At 45.9% G+C, this 17,661-nt stretch overlaps 1 protein-coding gene across 1 annotated transcript in view; it reads right to left on the bottom strand.

Annotated features, from left to right (window-relative positions):
* FMO1 (flavin containing dimethylaniline monoxygenase 1) overlaps positions 1 to 14,991 on the bottom strand; it is a 28,775-nt gene extending 13,784 nt beyond the window's left edge. The window contains exons 1-3 of the mRNA XM_032862999.1: positions 14,890 to 14,991; positions 14,651 to 14,806; positions 8,593 to 8,730 (exon numbers count right to left, since the gene is read on the bottom strand). Coding sequence (XP_032718890.1) covers positions 8,593 to 8,724 — 132 coding nt within the window. The 5' untranslated portion in view covers positions 8,725 to 8,730; positions 14,651 to 14,806; positions 14,890 to 14,991. The remainder of the gene's footprint in view (positions 1 to 8,592; positions 8,731 to 14,650; positions 14,807 to 14,889) is intronic.
* Positions 14,992 to 17,661: the final 2,670 nt, after the last annotated feature.

Consider the following 17,661-nt stretch of genomic DNA (forward strand, 5'->3'; position numbering starts at 1 on the left):
AGGAAGGAAGGTGGTGAAGAGCCCCGAGCCCAGAAGATCCGCTCGGGCCACGGCTGAAGTCAGCCGAAGCAGAGGCGGTGGTGTTGAAACAGAAGTGGAAACTGAGGCAGCAGAAAGACAGGAGGCACAGGATGGGGGAGCTGTTTGGATTCAGGTCTTGGGAGAAGAAGCAGGTCAAAGTTGTCCAGACTGGCTACTGTGTAGGTGGTGACAGACTCATTTCCCTCCCCCAGTTTCGACCTGAATAAATGGCAAATATCAGGATCTTAGAGAACTCCCACCAGGTTGAATAATAAGCAGTTTTGGTACACGCGGTCGCTAATATACATGGCCTCTGTCTTTGGGATGTACTATGAAGGGTATTCTGAGTTTAATGATGAGGCGGTCCTCAGTATTTTAATATTATTTACCATTTTGGTTACAAATAGTTGTTTTTTTTCCCCAAGGCAAACATAAACCTCACACGTGGAGGAGGGCTCACCTTGTTCTCTCAAAGGATGTGAATCTAGATCTGCATGAAATGTGTGGTGATTACGGTGATTACAGATTACCATAAAATTGTAAACACATTGTTGTGGGTTTGTTTGTTTGTTTTTGTTTGTTTTGTTTTGTTTTGTTTTACATCGTTGTGGTTTTGGTTAATGTTGCCGATCTCGTCAGCTCATCAGTAAGGAGTTCACTGTATCTTGCTTGTCTGGGGCTCCCCCTCTGACAGTCTCTTTGTCCAGAATAAATCTAGAAAACTGGAATCTAAAGGCTTCTGGGCAGGGCGAGTATTTAAATCCTGCTCGGTTACTCTGCCGGAAGATCTAAAGCGGTGTGACTCAAAGACGTAGTTGGCCTGCAAGACAGAGCTGACTTGTTCATTAGCACTCTGTGACAAGAGAAGGACAGAAATTGACAGTAAGCATCTGGAAACTTCCACTGCGATAATTCGCCACTGTTCAGTATCCAAGCATGTGGACTCCTATGTGTTGAATGAGACTCGGGTCAGTCTCAGTTTTGTCTGAGCCCTGTGAGGAGGGCTCTGATGGTTGAGTTGTGTCCTAGTCATGGGCAGTGGGACTATATTAGTGAAGTTTTAAGGTTAGTTTGAAAACTGTTATCCAAAAACCCATACAACTTGTCATTTTCTTTCTTCGGAGGATAACTGATATTGGAGCGTCTGGGTGGCTCCGCCAGTTAAGTGTCTGACTGGGGCTCAGGTCATGATCTCAGGGTCCCAGGATCCAGACCAAGGGTGGGCTCGCTGCTCAACAGGGGGTCGGTTTGTCCCCCTCCCTCTGTCCGTTTCCCATGTGTGCACTCTCTCTGTCTCAAATAAAATCTTAAAAAAATAAAGATAACTGATGTTTAGTCATAACCTTAGAGAATAAACTGGCCACTGATAAAAGGTTGAGGATAATTTTTGAAAATACAGCCCTACTTGCTTCGTTTTGGATGGCAGTTATTACAAGAAGGTCCTGGGGGCACCTGGGGGGCTCGGTCGGTTAAGCAGCTGACTCTTGATTTCAGTTCAGGTCATGATCTCAGGGTTGTGGGATTGAGCCCCGTGTCGGGGTCTGGGCTCAGTGTGGAGGCTGCTTGAGATTCTCTCTGCCTCTGCCCCTTGCCTAGCCCGTGCTAGCCCTCTATCTCTCTCTCTCTCCAAAAAAAAAAAAAAAAGTCCTGAACTTCCTGAGATTGCTTTAAAGTTTCTTCTTCCTTTCCAATCAATGTACCTTTGTGAACTGTGTTTCTCTCCTTATGTGTGCTCTTAGGCAAAACTTAGAAACAGTTTAGATACACAGTATCCCTTGAGAAGAGCATGGTTTTGCCTCCAGTCAGGTTAGATACAGTAACAAGCAAGAAGCTACTTTAATGGTCACATTAAAAACTTTAAATATTGGAGGGTATGTGCTATGGTGTGTGCTGTGAAATGTGTAAGCCTGATGATTGACAGACCTGTACCCTGGGGCTAATGATATAATATACATTAATAAAAATAATTAAAAAAAAAACTTTAAATGTTAATATGTCCAACGCATAGTAAGAGTGTGCCTCCAGGTGTTTCATATGGAGATTACTCCACACACAATGTTTTATTTGGCTAAAAGCCGCACGTGTAATAGTGACTTTCTATATTAATTGCGTACGTATACACTTCCAAAGAAAAATGGGCCTACCTTTTGGAATTTTTAAAAATGTGTACATTTAATGACATTTGCTGAATTTTATTTTATGTCTCTTGACTCTATACGACTTTTGAATTTATATTTTGACCTTTTTCTTCATTTCATTTTCACTGTTTTCATAATTCCTTTTTACTTTTCTTACAAATGTAATTGTATATACTTGATTAGAAATTAAACGAAACATGAACTTGATTCTTCTCCACAGTTTGAGAAGCACAGCTCTCTAATTAGTGCTCCTTAACCTTGTTAAGAATCACCTGGGGAATCTTATTAACATGTAGATGCTGATTTAGTAGGTCTGTGTGAGCCTGAGGGCTAAAGATTTTTTCCCTTAAGATTTATTTATTAGAGAGAGAGCGAGAGCGAGAGGGAGAGCACAAGTGTCCTGGTGAGAGCAGGAAGAGGGTGGTGCAGAGTGGGAGGAGGAGGGAGAGGGAGAAGCAGACTCCGTGCTGAGCACAGACCCCTCGCTCTGAGATCTTTACTTGAGCTGAAACCAGAAGTTGGATGTTCAACCGGGACTGAGCTACCCAGGTGCCTCAGGTCTGAGATGCTGTATTTCTTTTTTTAATATTTTATATTTAAAAAATATTATATGTACTAATATTTTATATTTTTAAAAATAATTTTTATTATTAACATATAATGTATTATTTGTTTCAGGGGTACAGGTTTGGGATTCTTAAGGCTTACACAATTCACAGCACTGCGATTCTGTATTTCTAACAAATTCCCCTGCAGATGCTGTTGGGCCGGGGGCCATACTCTGAGTAACAAGGCTTTAGAACAGTCCTACCAACAGGAATGTGGTGGAACATACACACTTTACAATTTTCTGGTAGTCATATTTAAAAATTAAATTTAAATTTAAAAAATTTAAGAAAGAACCAGGTGAAATTAATTTTAACCCTATACTATGTTTAATTCACTCTATCTAAATTTTATACTTTCAACATGTAATCACTATAAAAATTTACTAATGAAGTACATTTTATTATTTTATGCATAGCAAGTTTTTCAAATACCAGTGTATATATTTTACTTCTCAATTCAAATGTTAAACGTGAATTGAAAAAGGGTGTTCATATACCCAAATTGTCAATGAATATACTTAAAAGCGCTCTAGTAACTGAACTGAGGATTGGTTTTAAAATTAATTGGGGTGCCTGGATGGCTCAGTTGTTAAGCGTCTGCCTTTGGCTCAGGTCATGATCCCAGGGTCCTGGGTTCAAGCCCCGAATCAGGCTGCCTGCTTGGCGGGAGGCCTGCTTCTCCTTCTCCCATTCCCTCTGCTTGTGTTCCCTCTCTTGCTGTGTTTCTCTCTGTCAAATAAATAAAATCTTAAAAAAATTAAATTAAAGTCAAATGAAATAAAAAATTCAATTTTTAGCCATGTCAACCAATTCCATAGTTCCATGTGGCCAGTGGCTGCCTTAGTGAATAGCAGAGCTTTAAACTTGAAGCTGGGTATTAGAACTAAATTTCGTGGTTGGTTTGATTTAGTTGAAAGTGAAGTTCCTTCTGGGTTATAGGAAGAAAGGGAATAGAAACAGCTGTAAAAGGGCGCCTGGGTGCCTCGTCATTAAGCCTCTGCCTTCGGCTCAAGTCATGATCCCAGAGTCCTTAGGATCGAGCCCCACATCCGGCTCCTTGCTCAGAGGTAAACCTGCTTCTGCCTCTCCCACTGCCCCTGCTTGTGTTCCCTCTCTCTGTCTCTTTGTCTCTCTCTGTGTCAAATAAATAAATAGAATCTTTTAAAAAAGAGAGAGAAACAGCTATAAAATGGAGAAGCAAGAGGAAGCAGGAGGGGAAGAACCTATAGTCTATAGAAGAAACAACAGCCATGAACATTCTGGGCCAGTTAGGCCACAGCTCCCTTACTGTTCTCTGGCATCTGGGAGCATGACGCAGTGACTCATGCTCGGTTAATACAATCAGTGTCTAGTTAACGATAATAAAAGTCTAAATTTGGAATATAGACTATTTAAGAGGAGTAGAGATGTGCATAATACATATTGTAAAGATTTCCATAAAAATGGGTCAAAAACTTTCAAGTATGTTGTAATGGCATGTTTAAATAGCAAAGAGTAATGGGGCTTGTGGGGTTGGATAAGCCAGTAACCATGTATTTATGGGAACTTAAAACAGATGAACAAAGAAACATAAATAGAAAGGGGGAAAAAAAAAACCCCACAGCCCAATAACAACTCTGTTTTGTAAAACTCTGGGAGATGTAAAGGCAAGAGGAAGGAAAACCTTCCAGGCAAAACTGAAGCCTATCTTGGAATAATGTATCACAGATGTTAGCTGAGGAAGAACCATAGTGCAGAGTGGAAACTTGGCCCTGGGGCTGGAGTCCAAGACCACCTCTTTGCTCTCGTCTCTCTTTCTTCCCACCAATTCTTCCTCCTGGAAAAATACATGGTCTGGAGTGTTCAGTTTATATACAGAGGGTATGGGTCCGTGCCCCTTCTGAATGGTTTGCTCTCCTGGGCCCTCCCCTTCTGTGTGTGCCTGTGGCCCGAGTGATTCTCAGGCCTTGCTGGGATCTCTGGCTGCATCGTCCCTGTGTGGGTCGGCCAATTGCCCTGGTACTCCAAGGATGCAAACACATGCCTCCTGAATTGATGGGGCCACCGGGGGAAAACAAAGTGGGAATGGAGGAGGGATGGTCTGTGGACAGAGGGCGAGGCTAAGAGCATGAACAGAGGGGTTCTGGCTGCCTGGTCCATTTTGGTCCTGGAATATACTGGGAAGGTTGCCATCATTCACTAGGACACCTGGTGGGATTCCATGAACAGTCTAGAATTTGCCTGCCCTCATTCTTGAGCCAGACTCTGGAAATGCCTATAGTTCTTGAGAGCACACAGCCCAGATTCAGACTGCCTGGATTCATCTTCAAGCTCTCCATTTGTAGTTGGGTAACCTTGGGGATTTTCTTAATCTATCTGTGTCTCAGTTTCTTCAGGTATAAATAGGAATAGGAATATCCCGTAGGAGAAACTGAAACGGTAGCTGTGGCGTGTTTTCAGCAGCGTCTGGTAGACTCTCAGTAAGTCTTAATGGTCTTTCATATCATTCTTCCACGATTATTATGGAGATTCACTTTCTCAAGCTTTGGGTCCTTCAGAGAGGATTCTAGGCAATGGGAAGAAAGCTTTGTCAGGTCAGAGGTCTCCCATTCCTCATTTAAAAAATTATTAATTTATTAACTAATTAATTGTCCCCCCCCCCCCCCCGAGAGAGAAAGAGAGCACGAATAAGGGGAGGGGCAGAGGCGGAGAGAGAAAGAATCTCAAGCTGGCCCCACGCTCAGCTCAGAGCCTGATGTGGAACTCGATCTCAGGACCCGATCTGAGCTGAGATCAAGAAGTCAGACGCTTAACCAACTTCGACAGGTGCCCATCCCTGTCCTCATTTACCGATAAATGTAAAATGATAATAAAAGTCACTCCTAAATAGAGACATTCTCTCCATACAAGATGTTCCCACCTCTTGTTCTCCAAGAACAATTATTTCCTTCTTTTCCCCTCCTTTGAGCAGCCAGAATCCATTTTCTTTGTCTCCTTCTCCCCCCAGTGAGAGGCAGAGAGGGTCTCGCTGGAGGACAGTGCCCCGTTCTTGGATCTACAGCCCATGCAAGCTGTGGATACTCAGAGGTGATGTGAGGAACCCCCAAGAGGATGGGGGCCTCTCAGGTGCACCCCCCTTGAAACATAATAGCAGTTCAATAAATGTTTCTTGAATATATGAATGAAAGGAAGCCTACCAAGACAATTGAGGTCTTAGAAATAGCCTTTTAAAGAAGGACTGGAAGAATTAGGTTTACTAAGCCTAAAGAAGAATTAACCGAGACACTTCTTCAGTGATTTAAGGGGTGAAGTTTACACACCTTCGTTACCCTCATTGAATGTAAAAATATGTGGTACATAAGGCACACAGTTGGGGTTCAATATATGTTTGTTGAATAAATGAAAGGATGCATGTGCAGAGGAAAAGACCTTGATGCACATCAAGGAGGAACGTCATTCCAAGGAGAGTGATCAGGTCCTAGACTGTGTTTCAGGGTTGTGAGGAGGCGCTGAATGTGTTCCTACCAGTGGCCTATAATTCCCTCTAGATGACCTCGGTGGGGTTCTATAGGAAATCATCCCCCAAGATCCCTTCCTATGCTAAGATTCTCTGAGAGTATTATTAATTTTGAGTGATGGGGCAATTCCTCACATTTTGTTTCTTCAATATTACTTTATAATTGAGGTAATCAGTGTGTGGTGACATTAAGGTTACTCCTCAAGAGCCTAAGAAAGTCGGTTGTAAACTAGACTTTCTGTACATACTTCCAGCCTCCACTTGAGTTAGTGGACAGAAGTCGGGTCTTTACCAACATACCCCTTTTCCTTTTAAAGATTGTCACCCCCTCCCACCCCCACGAATGATGGCCTTTTTTTTTTTTTTTTTTTTTGGCATTGCAACCTTTGTCTGTTTCCTTTTTGCTCCAGGCCGTGGCAGCTGCAAGAGACAGAACTGAACTGAGTGTGGTGGTTTATAATCTCTGTAATCTTTGGCGCACCTTCCTGTTTGGAAATGGAAGTGGTCTTCATATGTGTTTTCTTGGGTTTCTGCAGATCGCTTGTCCGGTTTTGCATGATGGCCCCTCCTGCCCAGAACAGGCACTGTGGACCCACCCGTGAGCTTTCTGGTGAGTACAGCCCTTGCTAGAGAAGACACTTGAATCTGTGGTTTTGAGCTTGGCCATCTGCTTTGAGTACAGAGATAATGCTGACCGAGCCTGTGTGTGTGTGTGTGTGTGTGTGTGTGGCGCATGCACGCAGGCTGAGGTAGGGGCAGGAGGATGGGATGTCTCTAGAAAGCGTGGGATGCCTCCCTCTCTTTCTCGTGCCCCCCAAGGCGCTTGTGCATAGGCATTTGACCTGCCTGAGGCGGGCACAGCTGGATCTGGACCACGTTCCTCTTGCTTCTTAGATCAGTGATTTTACGTGTTAATAACTGCGTGTCCGTGACCAGTAGCAGGTGCATTTTTGTCCAGTATCCCCAGGTTGCTGGACTCCCTTTTGCTGTGACTGTTCAGCCAAATACGTCTGCTAATTACCCTGCTAACTGGGAAGTTTCATCTTGCAAGCCAAATCCCAACTCTGGCAGATTAGTCCTGTTTGTCTTAAGTACAGGTTAAGAGGGGCTCTGAGGCTCCTCAGGGCAGGTGTATCGTGCCGGGTGCGCAGCGTCTTCAGTGGGCACTGGCGGGGAGGGCGACAGCATGGGTGTTCGGTTTCTGCTGTCCCAATGGAATGTGTGGTCTTTGAAACATGGGAACAGATGTGCCCTCTCACCCAGTGCCCTTGGGGAGGTTTCTGCATACTGATGGTCACATTTGGTGGTTAGACACATTTCAAAATACACAGATCTTTCTGTGAGCCATGCTGGCCTATGCTGGGACAACCGTACCTATCTAGTTAGTTAGTCACTTCCTGGAGCTTTGCTCACTGAGTTAGAAACTATTTTATTCAGTTGCAAATTCCACCGTGTCTTTCCCTCAGCCCCTATGGGCTCTGAGGCCTGGATGTCCGCCTTGCTCCTTTTCCCTATTCCTGCCAGCTTTCTTTTCCGCACGTGTAAGGCTCATGGGAAGTGTCCTTGCTTTCTTGAGAAGGAGGGCAAGGAGGGGCTTGGGAGCTCTGATGTGAAAGCTTCCCTGGGCAGCCTGGAACTTAGGGTTTCAGTGGCCCCAGCAGTGCCCCGGTGACCGCGTCCGCCCAGGCTGGTGAAGCCTGGGCTTTCTCGGCCCCGCTTCTCCCGCCCATTCTCCTCTCCCGGTTGGACTGTAGTCCGACTGAGGGGTGCTGCTTTCTTCTGCTCGGGAACAAAAAAGGCTCCAAATCGCATTCTTCACTTGGATTGTTCTTGGCAACATGGGGATTGCCTGGATTTAGGATGAGGGTGGAACTCATCCCGCGCCAGCCCTGTGTCGTTTCGCCTCAGACGGGGCAGGACGGGGACAGAAGCGGGCACGGCACGACAGAGGCCCACATTCCTGCCCTGCTGGGTTCCTGCCTTTGCCTCGGACCCTGCGGTGCCTGGCCTTGCTTCAGACCCCGTCTGCTCCTGCTCCCTTGTTCTGGGCTTGCCACTCCATTCTCTGTCACCCTTTGGGGCCACCTCTCTTGCTCTCGGCCCCACATAAAGTTTGCCGGGTGGCTCGTGCCCGCCCCATCCCCAGCTCAGGCTGTGCGCAGCTCCTTCCTCTTATCAGTGTCTTAGCCCCCTGGCTCCGGGTCCGCGGGTGCTTGTAGCCCTTCCCCCCCGGAGGGCAGACGGCGTTATGAGAGAAATTCAACCTCTTTTCCCACCCGTGGAGCCTTTTCCGGTAGACACTTGGCAGAGCCGCAGGGCCCCTACTTACGGTGAATCTCCACAGCCCCCCGAGGTCGTCGCTCCTCTCGAAGCAGGTGGGCTCCAGCCCTTCCTGCAGGCAGCACCTGATGGAGGCCAGGCCGCTGACCCCGGCTCCCACGATGGCAACTCGCTTGGCCATGGCGCCCTGTGTGGGGAAAGCACAGCTCGCTGCTCAGTCCCAAGCGAAAGCCCCGCCCCGACCTTGGCTGCTGCAGCCAGGTTGGCTCCCCTCGGCGGCCGGAGCTGTCCCTGGTGTGTGCGTGGGGACCGCGGGCCACTGCTTTAACCCTGCGCTGGGCGAGCTCCGGAGCTGCTGTGGAGTCGAGGGCCGGAAGGGATCACCTTGTCAAACATCTTTTTAAAATAAACTCGAAAGCAGAGCTCAGGTTGGTGTGGTGACAAGACACGGGGCCCCACGGCCGTGGCAGAGAGGACCTGGGACTAGGAGCCAAGCCCCAGTGGCCACAGCAGGTGTTGCTCCCGCAAATGCTTCCCTGGGGTGAGAGCCAGCCCCGGCGTACCCCAGGGCCCCAGCCCTGCTGCCACCTTCCTCTCGCCTGCGGCTGGTGGACAGCCACCCACGGAAGAGAGGCCACGGCCAGCGAGGCGGTGTGCGACACTCCTCCCTTCTCTCCCTGTCAGATGTGGATCCACCCCGGGGAAGGTGGCCCTGCCCCCTCCTGGCCCAGGTGGCGCATCTTCTGTCCCCAGGACATGACAGAATGCCAAGAGGCAACATGGCGCATTGGTTAAGCAACCAGGCTCTGGCAGGTTGCCCAGGTTCAAGCCCAGCTCCCCCAGCTCTGCCATGTGATCTTGGGCAAGTTAGTTAACCCCTCCGCGGACCATAAAAATGGACAAAACGGTGGTAGTTTCCTTGTGGTGTTTGGTGAGAATCGAGTGCGTGGACACACGTCATTGGCGTAGAGCCTTTCCTGGCGCACCGCAGGTGCCCAGTAACTGTGAGCTGTTGCGTGGCTGCTATGAAAACATTTTCAAAAACCAGTGTCATCTGCTGCCTCTGGCATCGGTGGGCCTCTGCGCTTTTAATTCCCATACAGTCTGGTCAGTACATGCACGTGTAGCACTAAACCACGTGGTTTTAGATGTTGCTCTAGTGTGTTTTTGGGACAGTTTTATCTCCTCAAGTGAGTGAGTGTTGAAAGCATGTGGGTCACCCAGTAGATGCTATTTTCTTGTTCTGCAGATGAGCTCTTGCCATGGAACTGGAGATACATTTTTGCTTTTTAGGCCTGGGAACCTGAGCGGGGTAGCTCAACTCTCGGGAGGTCACCTGCTTGCTCTGTGCTGGGTTCGTGTGGCCAGGGAAGCACCAGGAACGTAATACAACAAGTGCTCGAGAAATAGCTCTTGAATGAAACGGTAAGACCCTTTTTTTCCAGGTGTTAAATAAAAGGGTTGCAGGGCTGGTTGCTTCCCCGTAGCAACTCGCTCTGATTGCCTAGGGAAAAGCCAGTAGATTCCCTATAGGGGAAGTCATGCTCTAGGTCCTGATGCACACCCTAGAATGACCACCTTATACAATTGTCCCCTCCTGGGGTCCTCGAGAAGTAAAGTGACCCCCACATTTAGAGAGGCAGCTGATGTAATGGAGTGAACGTGGGTGTTGGGACCAAACACCTCTGTTTCAAATCCTGAGCAAGAACCTGTGTGCTGCATTTCATTGACTAGGCTGTTATAGCTTTAGGGACATACTCGGAATGAAAGCACCAAGCTGATTCTATAGGAAGAAAGATACCCGTAACATTGTATGCCAATGACACTTCAGGAATTAATTTAGAGAGAGGGAGAGGAAAGAAAGGAGAAATGCATCCATTCCAACAGTTAGCTGAGTCAGAAGGAGGGCCCGCCAGGGACCTGGCTCCCTGTGAACTAACTGTGGAGGCCTTGGGCAAGCAAATCAACTGTACTAGGTTCACTCTGCAGAAGAGGCTACAGTGAGAGCTCTTATTCCAGGGGCCTGACACAGTTCTGTAAACATTTACCCATAAACATTTGAAGCATCATTGCAAACAGTAGGATTAGATTTAAGGCCAGTGGTGCAACTGAAGACATAGATGAAGGCAAATTTTAGCTTAATATAAGTACTTTCTAGTATCTCAGGCTCTGATGTTTGTTCAGACAGAGAATGTAGGATGATTTTGGGGGGAAATATTCTAAATAGGAGATTAGGTAGAGTGGAATCAAGTGCTGTATAGGGTTCTTTCAACTCCGATTCCATGATTCATTCTAATTAGTTCAGCCATCAGACGCTCAGTGAGGGGCTTCTGTGATCCTAAGTCCTAGGCAAGGTATTAGAGCTGCAAAAGATGAATGAGGTGTGATGCTTTCTTTAGAGTCGCTATCACTCTAGTGGAGAAGTCAGACGGACAGATAAATCATTACAGTATTCTGTGTCCCGTGCTAAGACAGAGACGTGTATTGCGTACACATTGCAATAAAAGCATGAAGGGAAGAGGCTTATATTGTGAGTTTGGGATGGTGGGAAAGCAATACTGAGGAATTCTAGTTGCTTCAGGGTTTTAAGCATGAAAAGAACACCAGTGGGGAGAAGATGGGGATACGAGCTCCAGGGACAGCAGTAGGAATAGGGGCTAGAGATGGTCGATAGAGGCATCTGTCACCACTCAGGTCCACGATGAGCTTGCCATCCTCTTGATACCTACACGAGGTAGCATGTTTCCCACAAGAGAAGACTACGATGGTGTCGGTTCACTACATCATGTCAATTACTCTCTCTGCTTAAGGCTTTACATTTCCCCAAAACAGGACATTTTCTTTGACTCATCTCCTATTTTCCCCTTTTCATATTTTCTATAGGAGCACACTTGGACTGTACTCATAGTTTCATAAATTCTTGGCAATGAGTTGATTCCCTGGTGGGTAAATGAATGAATTCATCACCATGTACACTTTGCAATGAAAAAAAAAAAAAAAGAATTGAGCAAATATTTACTGGGAGCTAATATCGTGGGTCAGAGCTTCCTTTCACCAAAGAACTTCCTAGCAAATGCACAATAAATAGAAATCCTCTCTCTGGCCATCACTGTAACTCAGCGCGGGCCAGAGGCAGCCAGCCTTCTCCGAGCAGTGTATCTCCTCACAGGACCACCCAGGAGCTGGGAGTCAGACCTGGGTGTGAAGTTCAGTGCTGGTCAATGACCAGCATATGAGTTTAGGCAACTAATCTGTTCCAGTATCTCACTTTCCTTTTCTCTACAGTGAAGCTAGAGGTAGACGCTGTTCTAAGAATGTATCTGCTAACGTATTAATAGCACTTAGCTCAGCATGTAGGACATGGATGTTACTATGTTATTTTTACAGCTCTAGGAGATTTCTCCTTAGACTGACACTTTTGTAGATATCTACCCTGACAATTTGGGGTTTATTGACAGAGACAAAGTTGCAGAATATTTGGAATCAGAGCTGTTAGCATAAAATAGAAATGTGTATCTGAAGGTTGTCTTCCAGCAAGAGAAGGAAATGAGTAAGGAAATAGAGAAAGAGAAAAAGAAGAGCACAAAATGGGCTTCAGGTCACCATCTTCTTTCCTTCCTTTCTTTTTTTTTTCTTTCTTAAGATTTTATTTATTTTTTCATGAAAGACAGAGAGAGAAAGAGGCAGAGGGAGAAGCAGGCTCCCAGCTGAGCAGGGAGCTGGAGGTGGGGCTCGATCCCAGGACTCTGGGATCATGACCTGAGATGAAGGCAGAGGCTTAACCAGCTGAGCCACTCAGGCGCCCATCACCTTCTCCTTTTTTTTTTTTTTTTTTAAAGACTTTATTCATTTATTTGTCAGAGAGAGAGGAGCTAGAGCGAGCACAGGCAGACAGAGTGGCAGGCAGAGGCAGAGGGAGAAGCAGGCTCCTTGCCAAGCAAGGAGCCTGATGCGGGACTTGATCCCAGGATGCTGGGATCATGACCTGAGCTGAAGGCAGCTAGTTGCTCAACCAACTGAGCCACCCAGGCGTCCCCCTTCTCCTTTCTTGCAGTGTTAGTCTGATTCACATCTGCTTGCTGTCTTCCCAGGGTGTCAGTGGAGTTGTTCCCATGTCTGTGAAGGCAAACTTGCAAGACTACGTGAACACAGAAGTGCACAAGGTAGTCGCTTCCTTTCCGTGTTGGGAACAAGGAGGGCTTCCCGCCTCTTGGTGGAGTATGGGTGATTACATGAAACCAAAGTGTGATCAAAACAATTTAAGTAGGGGCGTCTGCGTGGCTCAGTGGGTTAAGTGTGTGCCTTCAGCTCAGCTCAGGATTGCGGGGTCCTGGGACTGAGCCCCATGTGGGGCTCCCTGCTCAGTGGGGAGTCTGCTTCTCCCTCTACCCCCCCACTTGTCCTCTCTCTCTTTTTATCAAAGAAATAAATAACATCTTTTAAAAAATAAAAAAATATTGTCCTCTTTTATTCCAGACAGAGTGATCAATGACACTGTAGGCAGTTTTACTAGGGTGGAAAGGACACTCAGGCCACTGATTACTGGGGGTCGGTTTCACATGCTAACGCAAAAATAACATTTAAAACGTTGTTGCTCCTTATGTGAATATTTGGTAAAAATTGGGCCATTCCTTTGTCGGAGGGTTCTAAAGAAACATTATTTTAATGAAGAAAGCCCCCTCAAAGCTGACTGAATCTAAAGTAAATAAGCAATCAAAATTAAGAAAATATAACTGGGGGCACCTGGGTGGCTCAGTGGGTTAAAGCCTCTGCCTTCGGCTCAGATCATGATCCCAGGGTCCTGGGATCGAGCCCCACATCGGGCTCTCTGCTCAGCGGGGAACCTTCCCCCCCCCCACCTTCTCTCTGCCTGTCTCTCTGCCTACTTGTGATCCCTGTCTGTCAAATAAATAAGTAAAATCTTTAAAAAAGAAAAAAAAAGAAAATATAACTGAATTGACAAGGTAGGTCTAGTCACTGGTGGAAAGTGAATTTATTTTTTATGAAGTAAGTTCAACAAGTAAATAACAAGTAAAATAAACTAATCAACAGGAAATTGCTAAGTGAGTTGGGAATCCCTGCCTGTGCATCAAAGTTCCCAATTTTTAACCACGGGGGTTAGAAATTTGTTTTCTTCCTGGGCATTATCTATACTGCTTCCTCTACTTCAAAAAAGTGAAATGCAAATATGTGAGGTACCGAGGTCAGATGGAGTGTCCAGTTGGGTTTCCTAGGACAATGTGGGGGTCAGCCTATGAGGCTAGGCTGCCATTCCCCAAATGGTGTGCAGAGGTTCTCCAAATTATTTTAAAATAGCAAGAAAAGCACATTTTAAAAAATGATTTATTTATTTGAGAGAGACAAAGCACAAGCAGGGGGAGAGGCAGAAGCAGAGGGAGAGGGAGAAGCAGACTCCCCACTGAGCTGGGAGCCAGAGGTGGGACTTGATCCCAGGACCTGGAGATCATGACCTGAGCCGAAGGCAGACGTTTAACCATCTGAGCCACCCAGGTGTCCCAAAGCACATGTTTTTTGAGTGAGGAGCAAAAGCAGAGGTAGTTGATAGTTGAAATGTGTACTGAATTCAGCCGGGAGTGGGGTTAACACAAGAGATCTGACAATAGATATTCAAGAAGCTTTGTCATAGTGCATAGGTTGGAGAATTTTTTTTTTAATTTAAAGATTTTTATTTTATTTATTTGACAGACAGAGATCACAAGTAGGCAGAGAGGCAGGCAGAGAGAGAGGAAGGGAAGCAGGCTCCCCGCTAAGAAGGGAGCCCGATGTGGGGCTCGATCCTAGGACCCTGGGATTATGACCTGAGCTGAAGGCAGAGGCTTTAACCCACTGAGCCACCCAGGTGCCCCAGAGTGGAGCATTTTTAACCACAGGAAGGACAGCATACCAATATAAATTAGATTCTAAAGGCGGGTTACCTCTCTCTCCCAACTTTACCAAAGACAACTCCCCAAGCCATGTCTGACACCGTGTTAGGAGGGATTATATCAATGGAAGCGCTTAGGAAAAATTACGGATTTTTCTTTGTATTAGCAATCCAAGTTTTCCCTTTTGATTCACACTTACTAATCTACCAGCAGTGTACTTACCAATGTGTGCAGAAGACTTGATGATATCTGACTGTACGGTCCCTTTGCAAATTCTCCAGCTTCTAACACTCTCTGTACTTGGGAGCAGGGAGTGGTTTTATAGTTCCTCCCGGGTCACAGACTGAGCGGGGGCCTTTCTGCCGGGGTGATTCTGTCCTGAAGCACAATAACAAAACAGGAAGAGTGTGGGCCCCACCTCCCTGACTCAAAGAAATCGGAGATTGCATCTGGTCACTTACTTTATGTGCTTGGAATTCTGACAGCTGCTGTCACAAGTCGGACTCTGGAGCTTGTAGAGATTGAAGTGGATGAGCCCGCGTTGGCCCGGGAGTCCCCAGCACGCCAGATACGCTGGGTCTAAGAGATAAGGAATGTTATGCAGAATTTGGGACCTAAGGTTAGTCATCGTTTACATTTTAACCTTATTAATGGTAATAGTGAAATACTAAGAGAAATGTTGCCTGGTGGGTGATGATGTGGAGAACAAAGGTAAAAGAAATGTAAGAAAATTAAATTTCCTTGCAACTTATAGCCCACTGACAAGTGTTTGAGACGGGCAGAGTGACCTTCCTCCAGGCACTCAACTGCTTCACCTTAATATTTGCTGGAGGCAAAAGGCACCTTACTTAGCTTGACATTAGAATGGATCCTGTAAGTCTTCTTTAACGTATAAAAAAATCCCTCTGGGGGCCCTGGGTGGCTCAGTCTGTTAAATGTCCTAACTGTCAATCTCAGTTTAGGTCATGAGTTCAAGCCCCACGTTGGGCTCTGCGCTGGGTATGGAGTCTACTAAAAAAAAAAAAAAAAAAAAAAAAAAATCCCTTTGGAAACTTCCTTTCTTTCTACTCCCCCAGATATATGTTAGCAATCGTCCTCTTTCTGCCCATGGGCTCTGTCCCCATGCTGTGATAAAACCACTTTCTGAACAGATGTTGCAAGAATTCTTTCTTGACAGTTCACTCCTGGACTCTAACATTTCACATCGCATGACATGACCTCCAGACCCACACATCCCCCCTGAAAAATAGGAATGAACTCAAGGAGCCACAGCGGCATCTTCATTGTTCGTCAGTTTCAGTCTCCAACGCGGGCAAATACAGTGAGACAATCATGTCAGCAGCTGCTACACCGAAGACTCACTTTTTGAGGGTTTCGTCCATTTCACATTTAGAGACAATTGTTGTTTTTAAACTGTACATCACCCACATTGTCCAATTCATCTTTAAAAGCCTTTTTTTAAGTGCAGATGATTGCCCAGACATTTAGGAAATGTAACAAATACGTGGGCAGGTCATGACCTTCGGTGTCACAAGTCCTGGGCTGGCGTATTGTCTTTAGCAGTTGTTATTGGAGAAATCTTGGGAAAATTATATAACTTTTTGAAGTTTCAGTTTCCTCAATTAAAATAAATATGGTAATACCCCACTCAGACAGCTGTGGTGGGGATTAGAGGAGAGAAGCCACGCAGAGTCTTGTACAAGCACACTGTGAGTGGCTGTGATGGTGGCAACGATGACCTCATTGCCAGGCCAGATGAGGTGTCTTGGTCATTGAATCATAATATTGAAATAACTTCCACAGGCACAGAGAGGGAACCTGGGATAGATTGGTCAGACTGAAGCAGGGGAAGGTTCTGGAAGAATAAACATCTTTTTCCTGCTTTCATTATAGTATAACCCTTAAGTCTGTATCCAGAAGGCCTTGTGTACTTCTGAGTCTGTGGCTTGATCATGAGGCATACGCTTTACCTTATTTCTGGCTAATTAAAGATGGTGTGGGGACAGCATAGTTTGCTGTGCTGAGTTCAGGTGCCTTCCTGCAGCTATGAAGATGATGATATTTGGATGGTTTCAAAGCTTACTTTTTACCCAGAAAGTAAGCCTTCAAAAGTATTATTAGTTTAAGCATGTTTTTAAAAAAACAAAATATCTATTACATTGAGTCGGGGACCCTGTGAGAGTGGGGCCATAATCAGTGTCTGGAACCTCAGTACTCAGGCACTGACCTTGATATGTACATGCATTTTTTGTGCACATCTTGTAGGTCACGGGGCCTGATCAGGCAAGTTGCTCCCATCAGTAGAAACAAAGGACTTAAAATACTGGTTGAGCATAAACACGATTATTTATCAGATTGTCTCATTTTCCATAATTAGCAAGAGACTTGGAGTAATTATTTCAGTGGCACCTTTTTCTGCCATTTTTAGCGCTTACTGTAAATCAGCTGTCCTTGAGGTCGTGGGATGGGGAAAGCTATCCAGGCCCCTTTTTGAAGTGGACCTACACCCTCGGAAGTCAGATCGGTAGACAGTAATGGTCTTTAGGAACGATTTTGGACTTTATGGCTTCTAGGAACGTGGTAGGATTGAACTTCTTGTCTGTGAGTGTTTGGCTGGGAACGTGGTCTGTGAACTATGAGCGAAGGTAATCTGCGTCCTTTCTGGGCTCAGAGCAGTTAATGGACAGAAGGAGACCCCAGAGCATTTTGTTTGTCCTCATTGTGTCACAGCTGCCTTCAGCAGGGCTGCTCCATTAGCCCGGACGCCTGAGTGACTTTGGTGAGCTGAGCCTGGCCCCCAGTGGGTCTATAACATGAGAAAGAAAGAATCTTTGTCTTATTGCAAGGTTTTGAGATTTGGGGATTGGTGGTTAGTGTGCCATACCTTGCTTCTATCGATGGGTGCACCAGACGGATCTTTCTGGCTCCTTCATTGTATTTCTAAATCATCTTCTGAAGTCTCCCCTCTCTTCCTTCCCCCACCCTGCTCTGATGAAGAGCTAGAGCTAGAGAATCTGAGAGGGGAAAGTGAAAATTTATTTAGTTTTAGTCCCAGTTGAAATTAGACCTACCCAGTGCAATTTTTTTCTTTCTCTCTCTAAAAAACAAAGTAAAAACCACAAGTCCCTACCTATCACCCCCCACCTGCTAAAAAAAGGTATCAAGAGGCTGCCTACCTAGACAAGGCTTCTCCACAGGTGTCTTTTTCAGTGATGGTAGATTGATTGATTGAT

This window comes from Lontra canadensis, unplaced genomic scaffold (genome assembly GCF_010015895.1).
Source record: "Lontra canadensis isolate GAN:19392208 unplaced genomic scaffold, GSC_riverotter_1.0 scaffold24, whole genome shotgun sequence".
NCBI classification, from domain to species: domain Eukaryota; kingdom Metazoa; phylum Chordata; class Mammalia; order Carnivora; family Mustelidae; genus Lontra; species Lontra canadensis.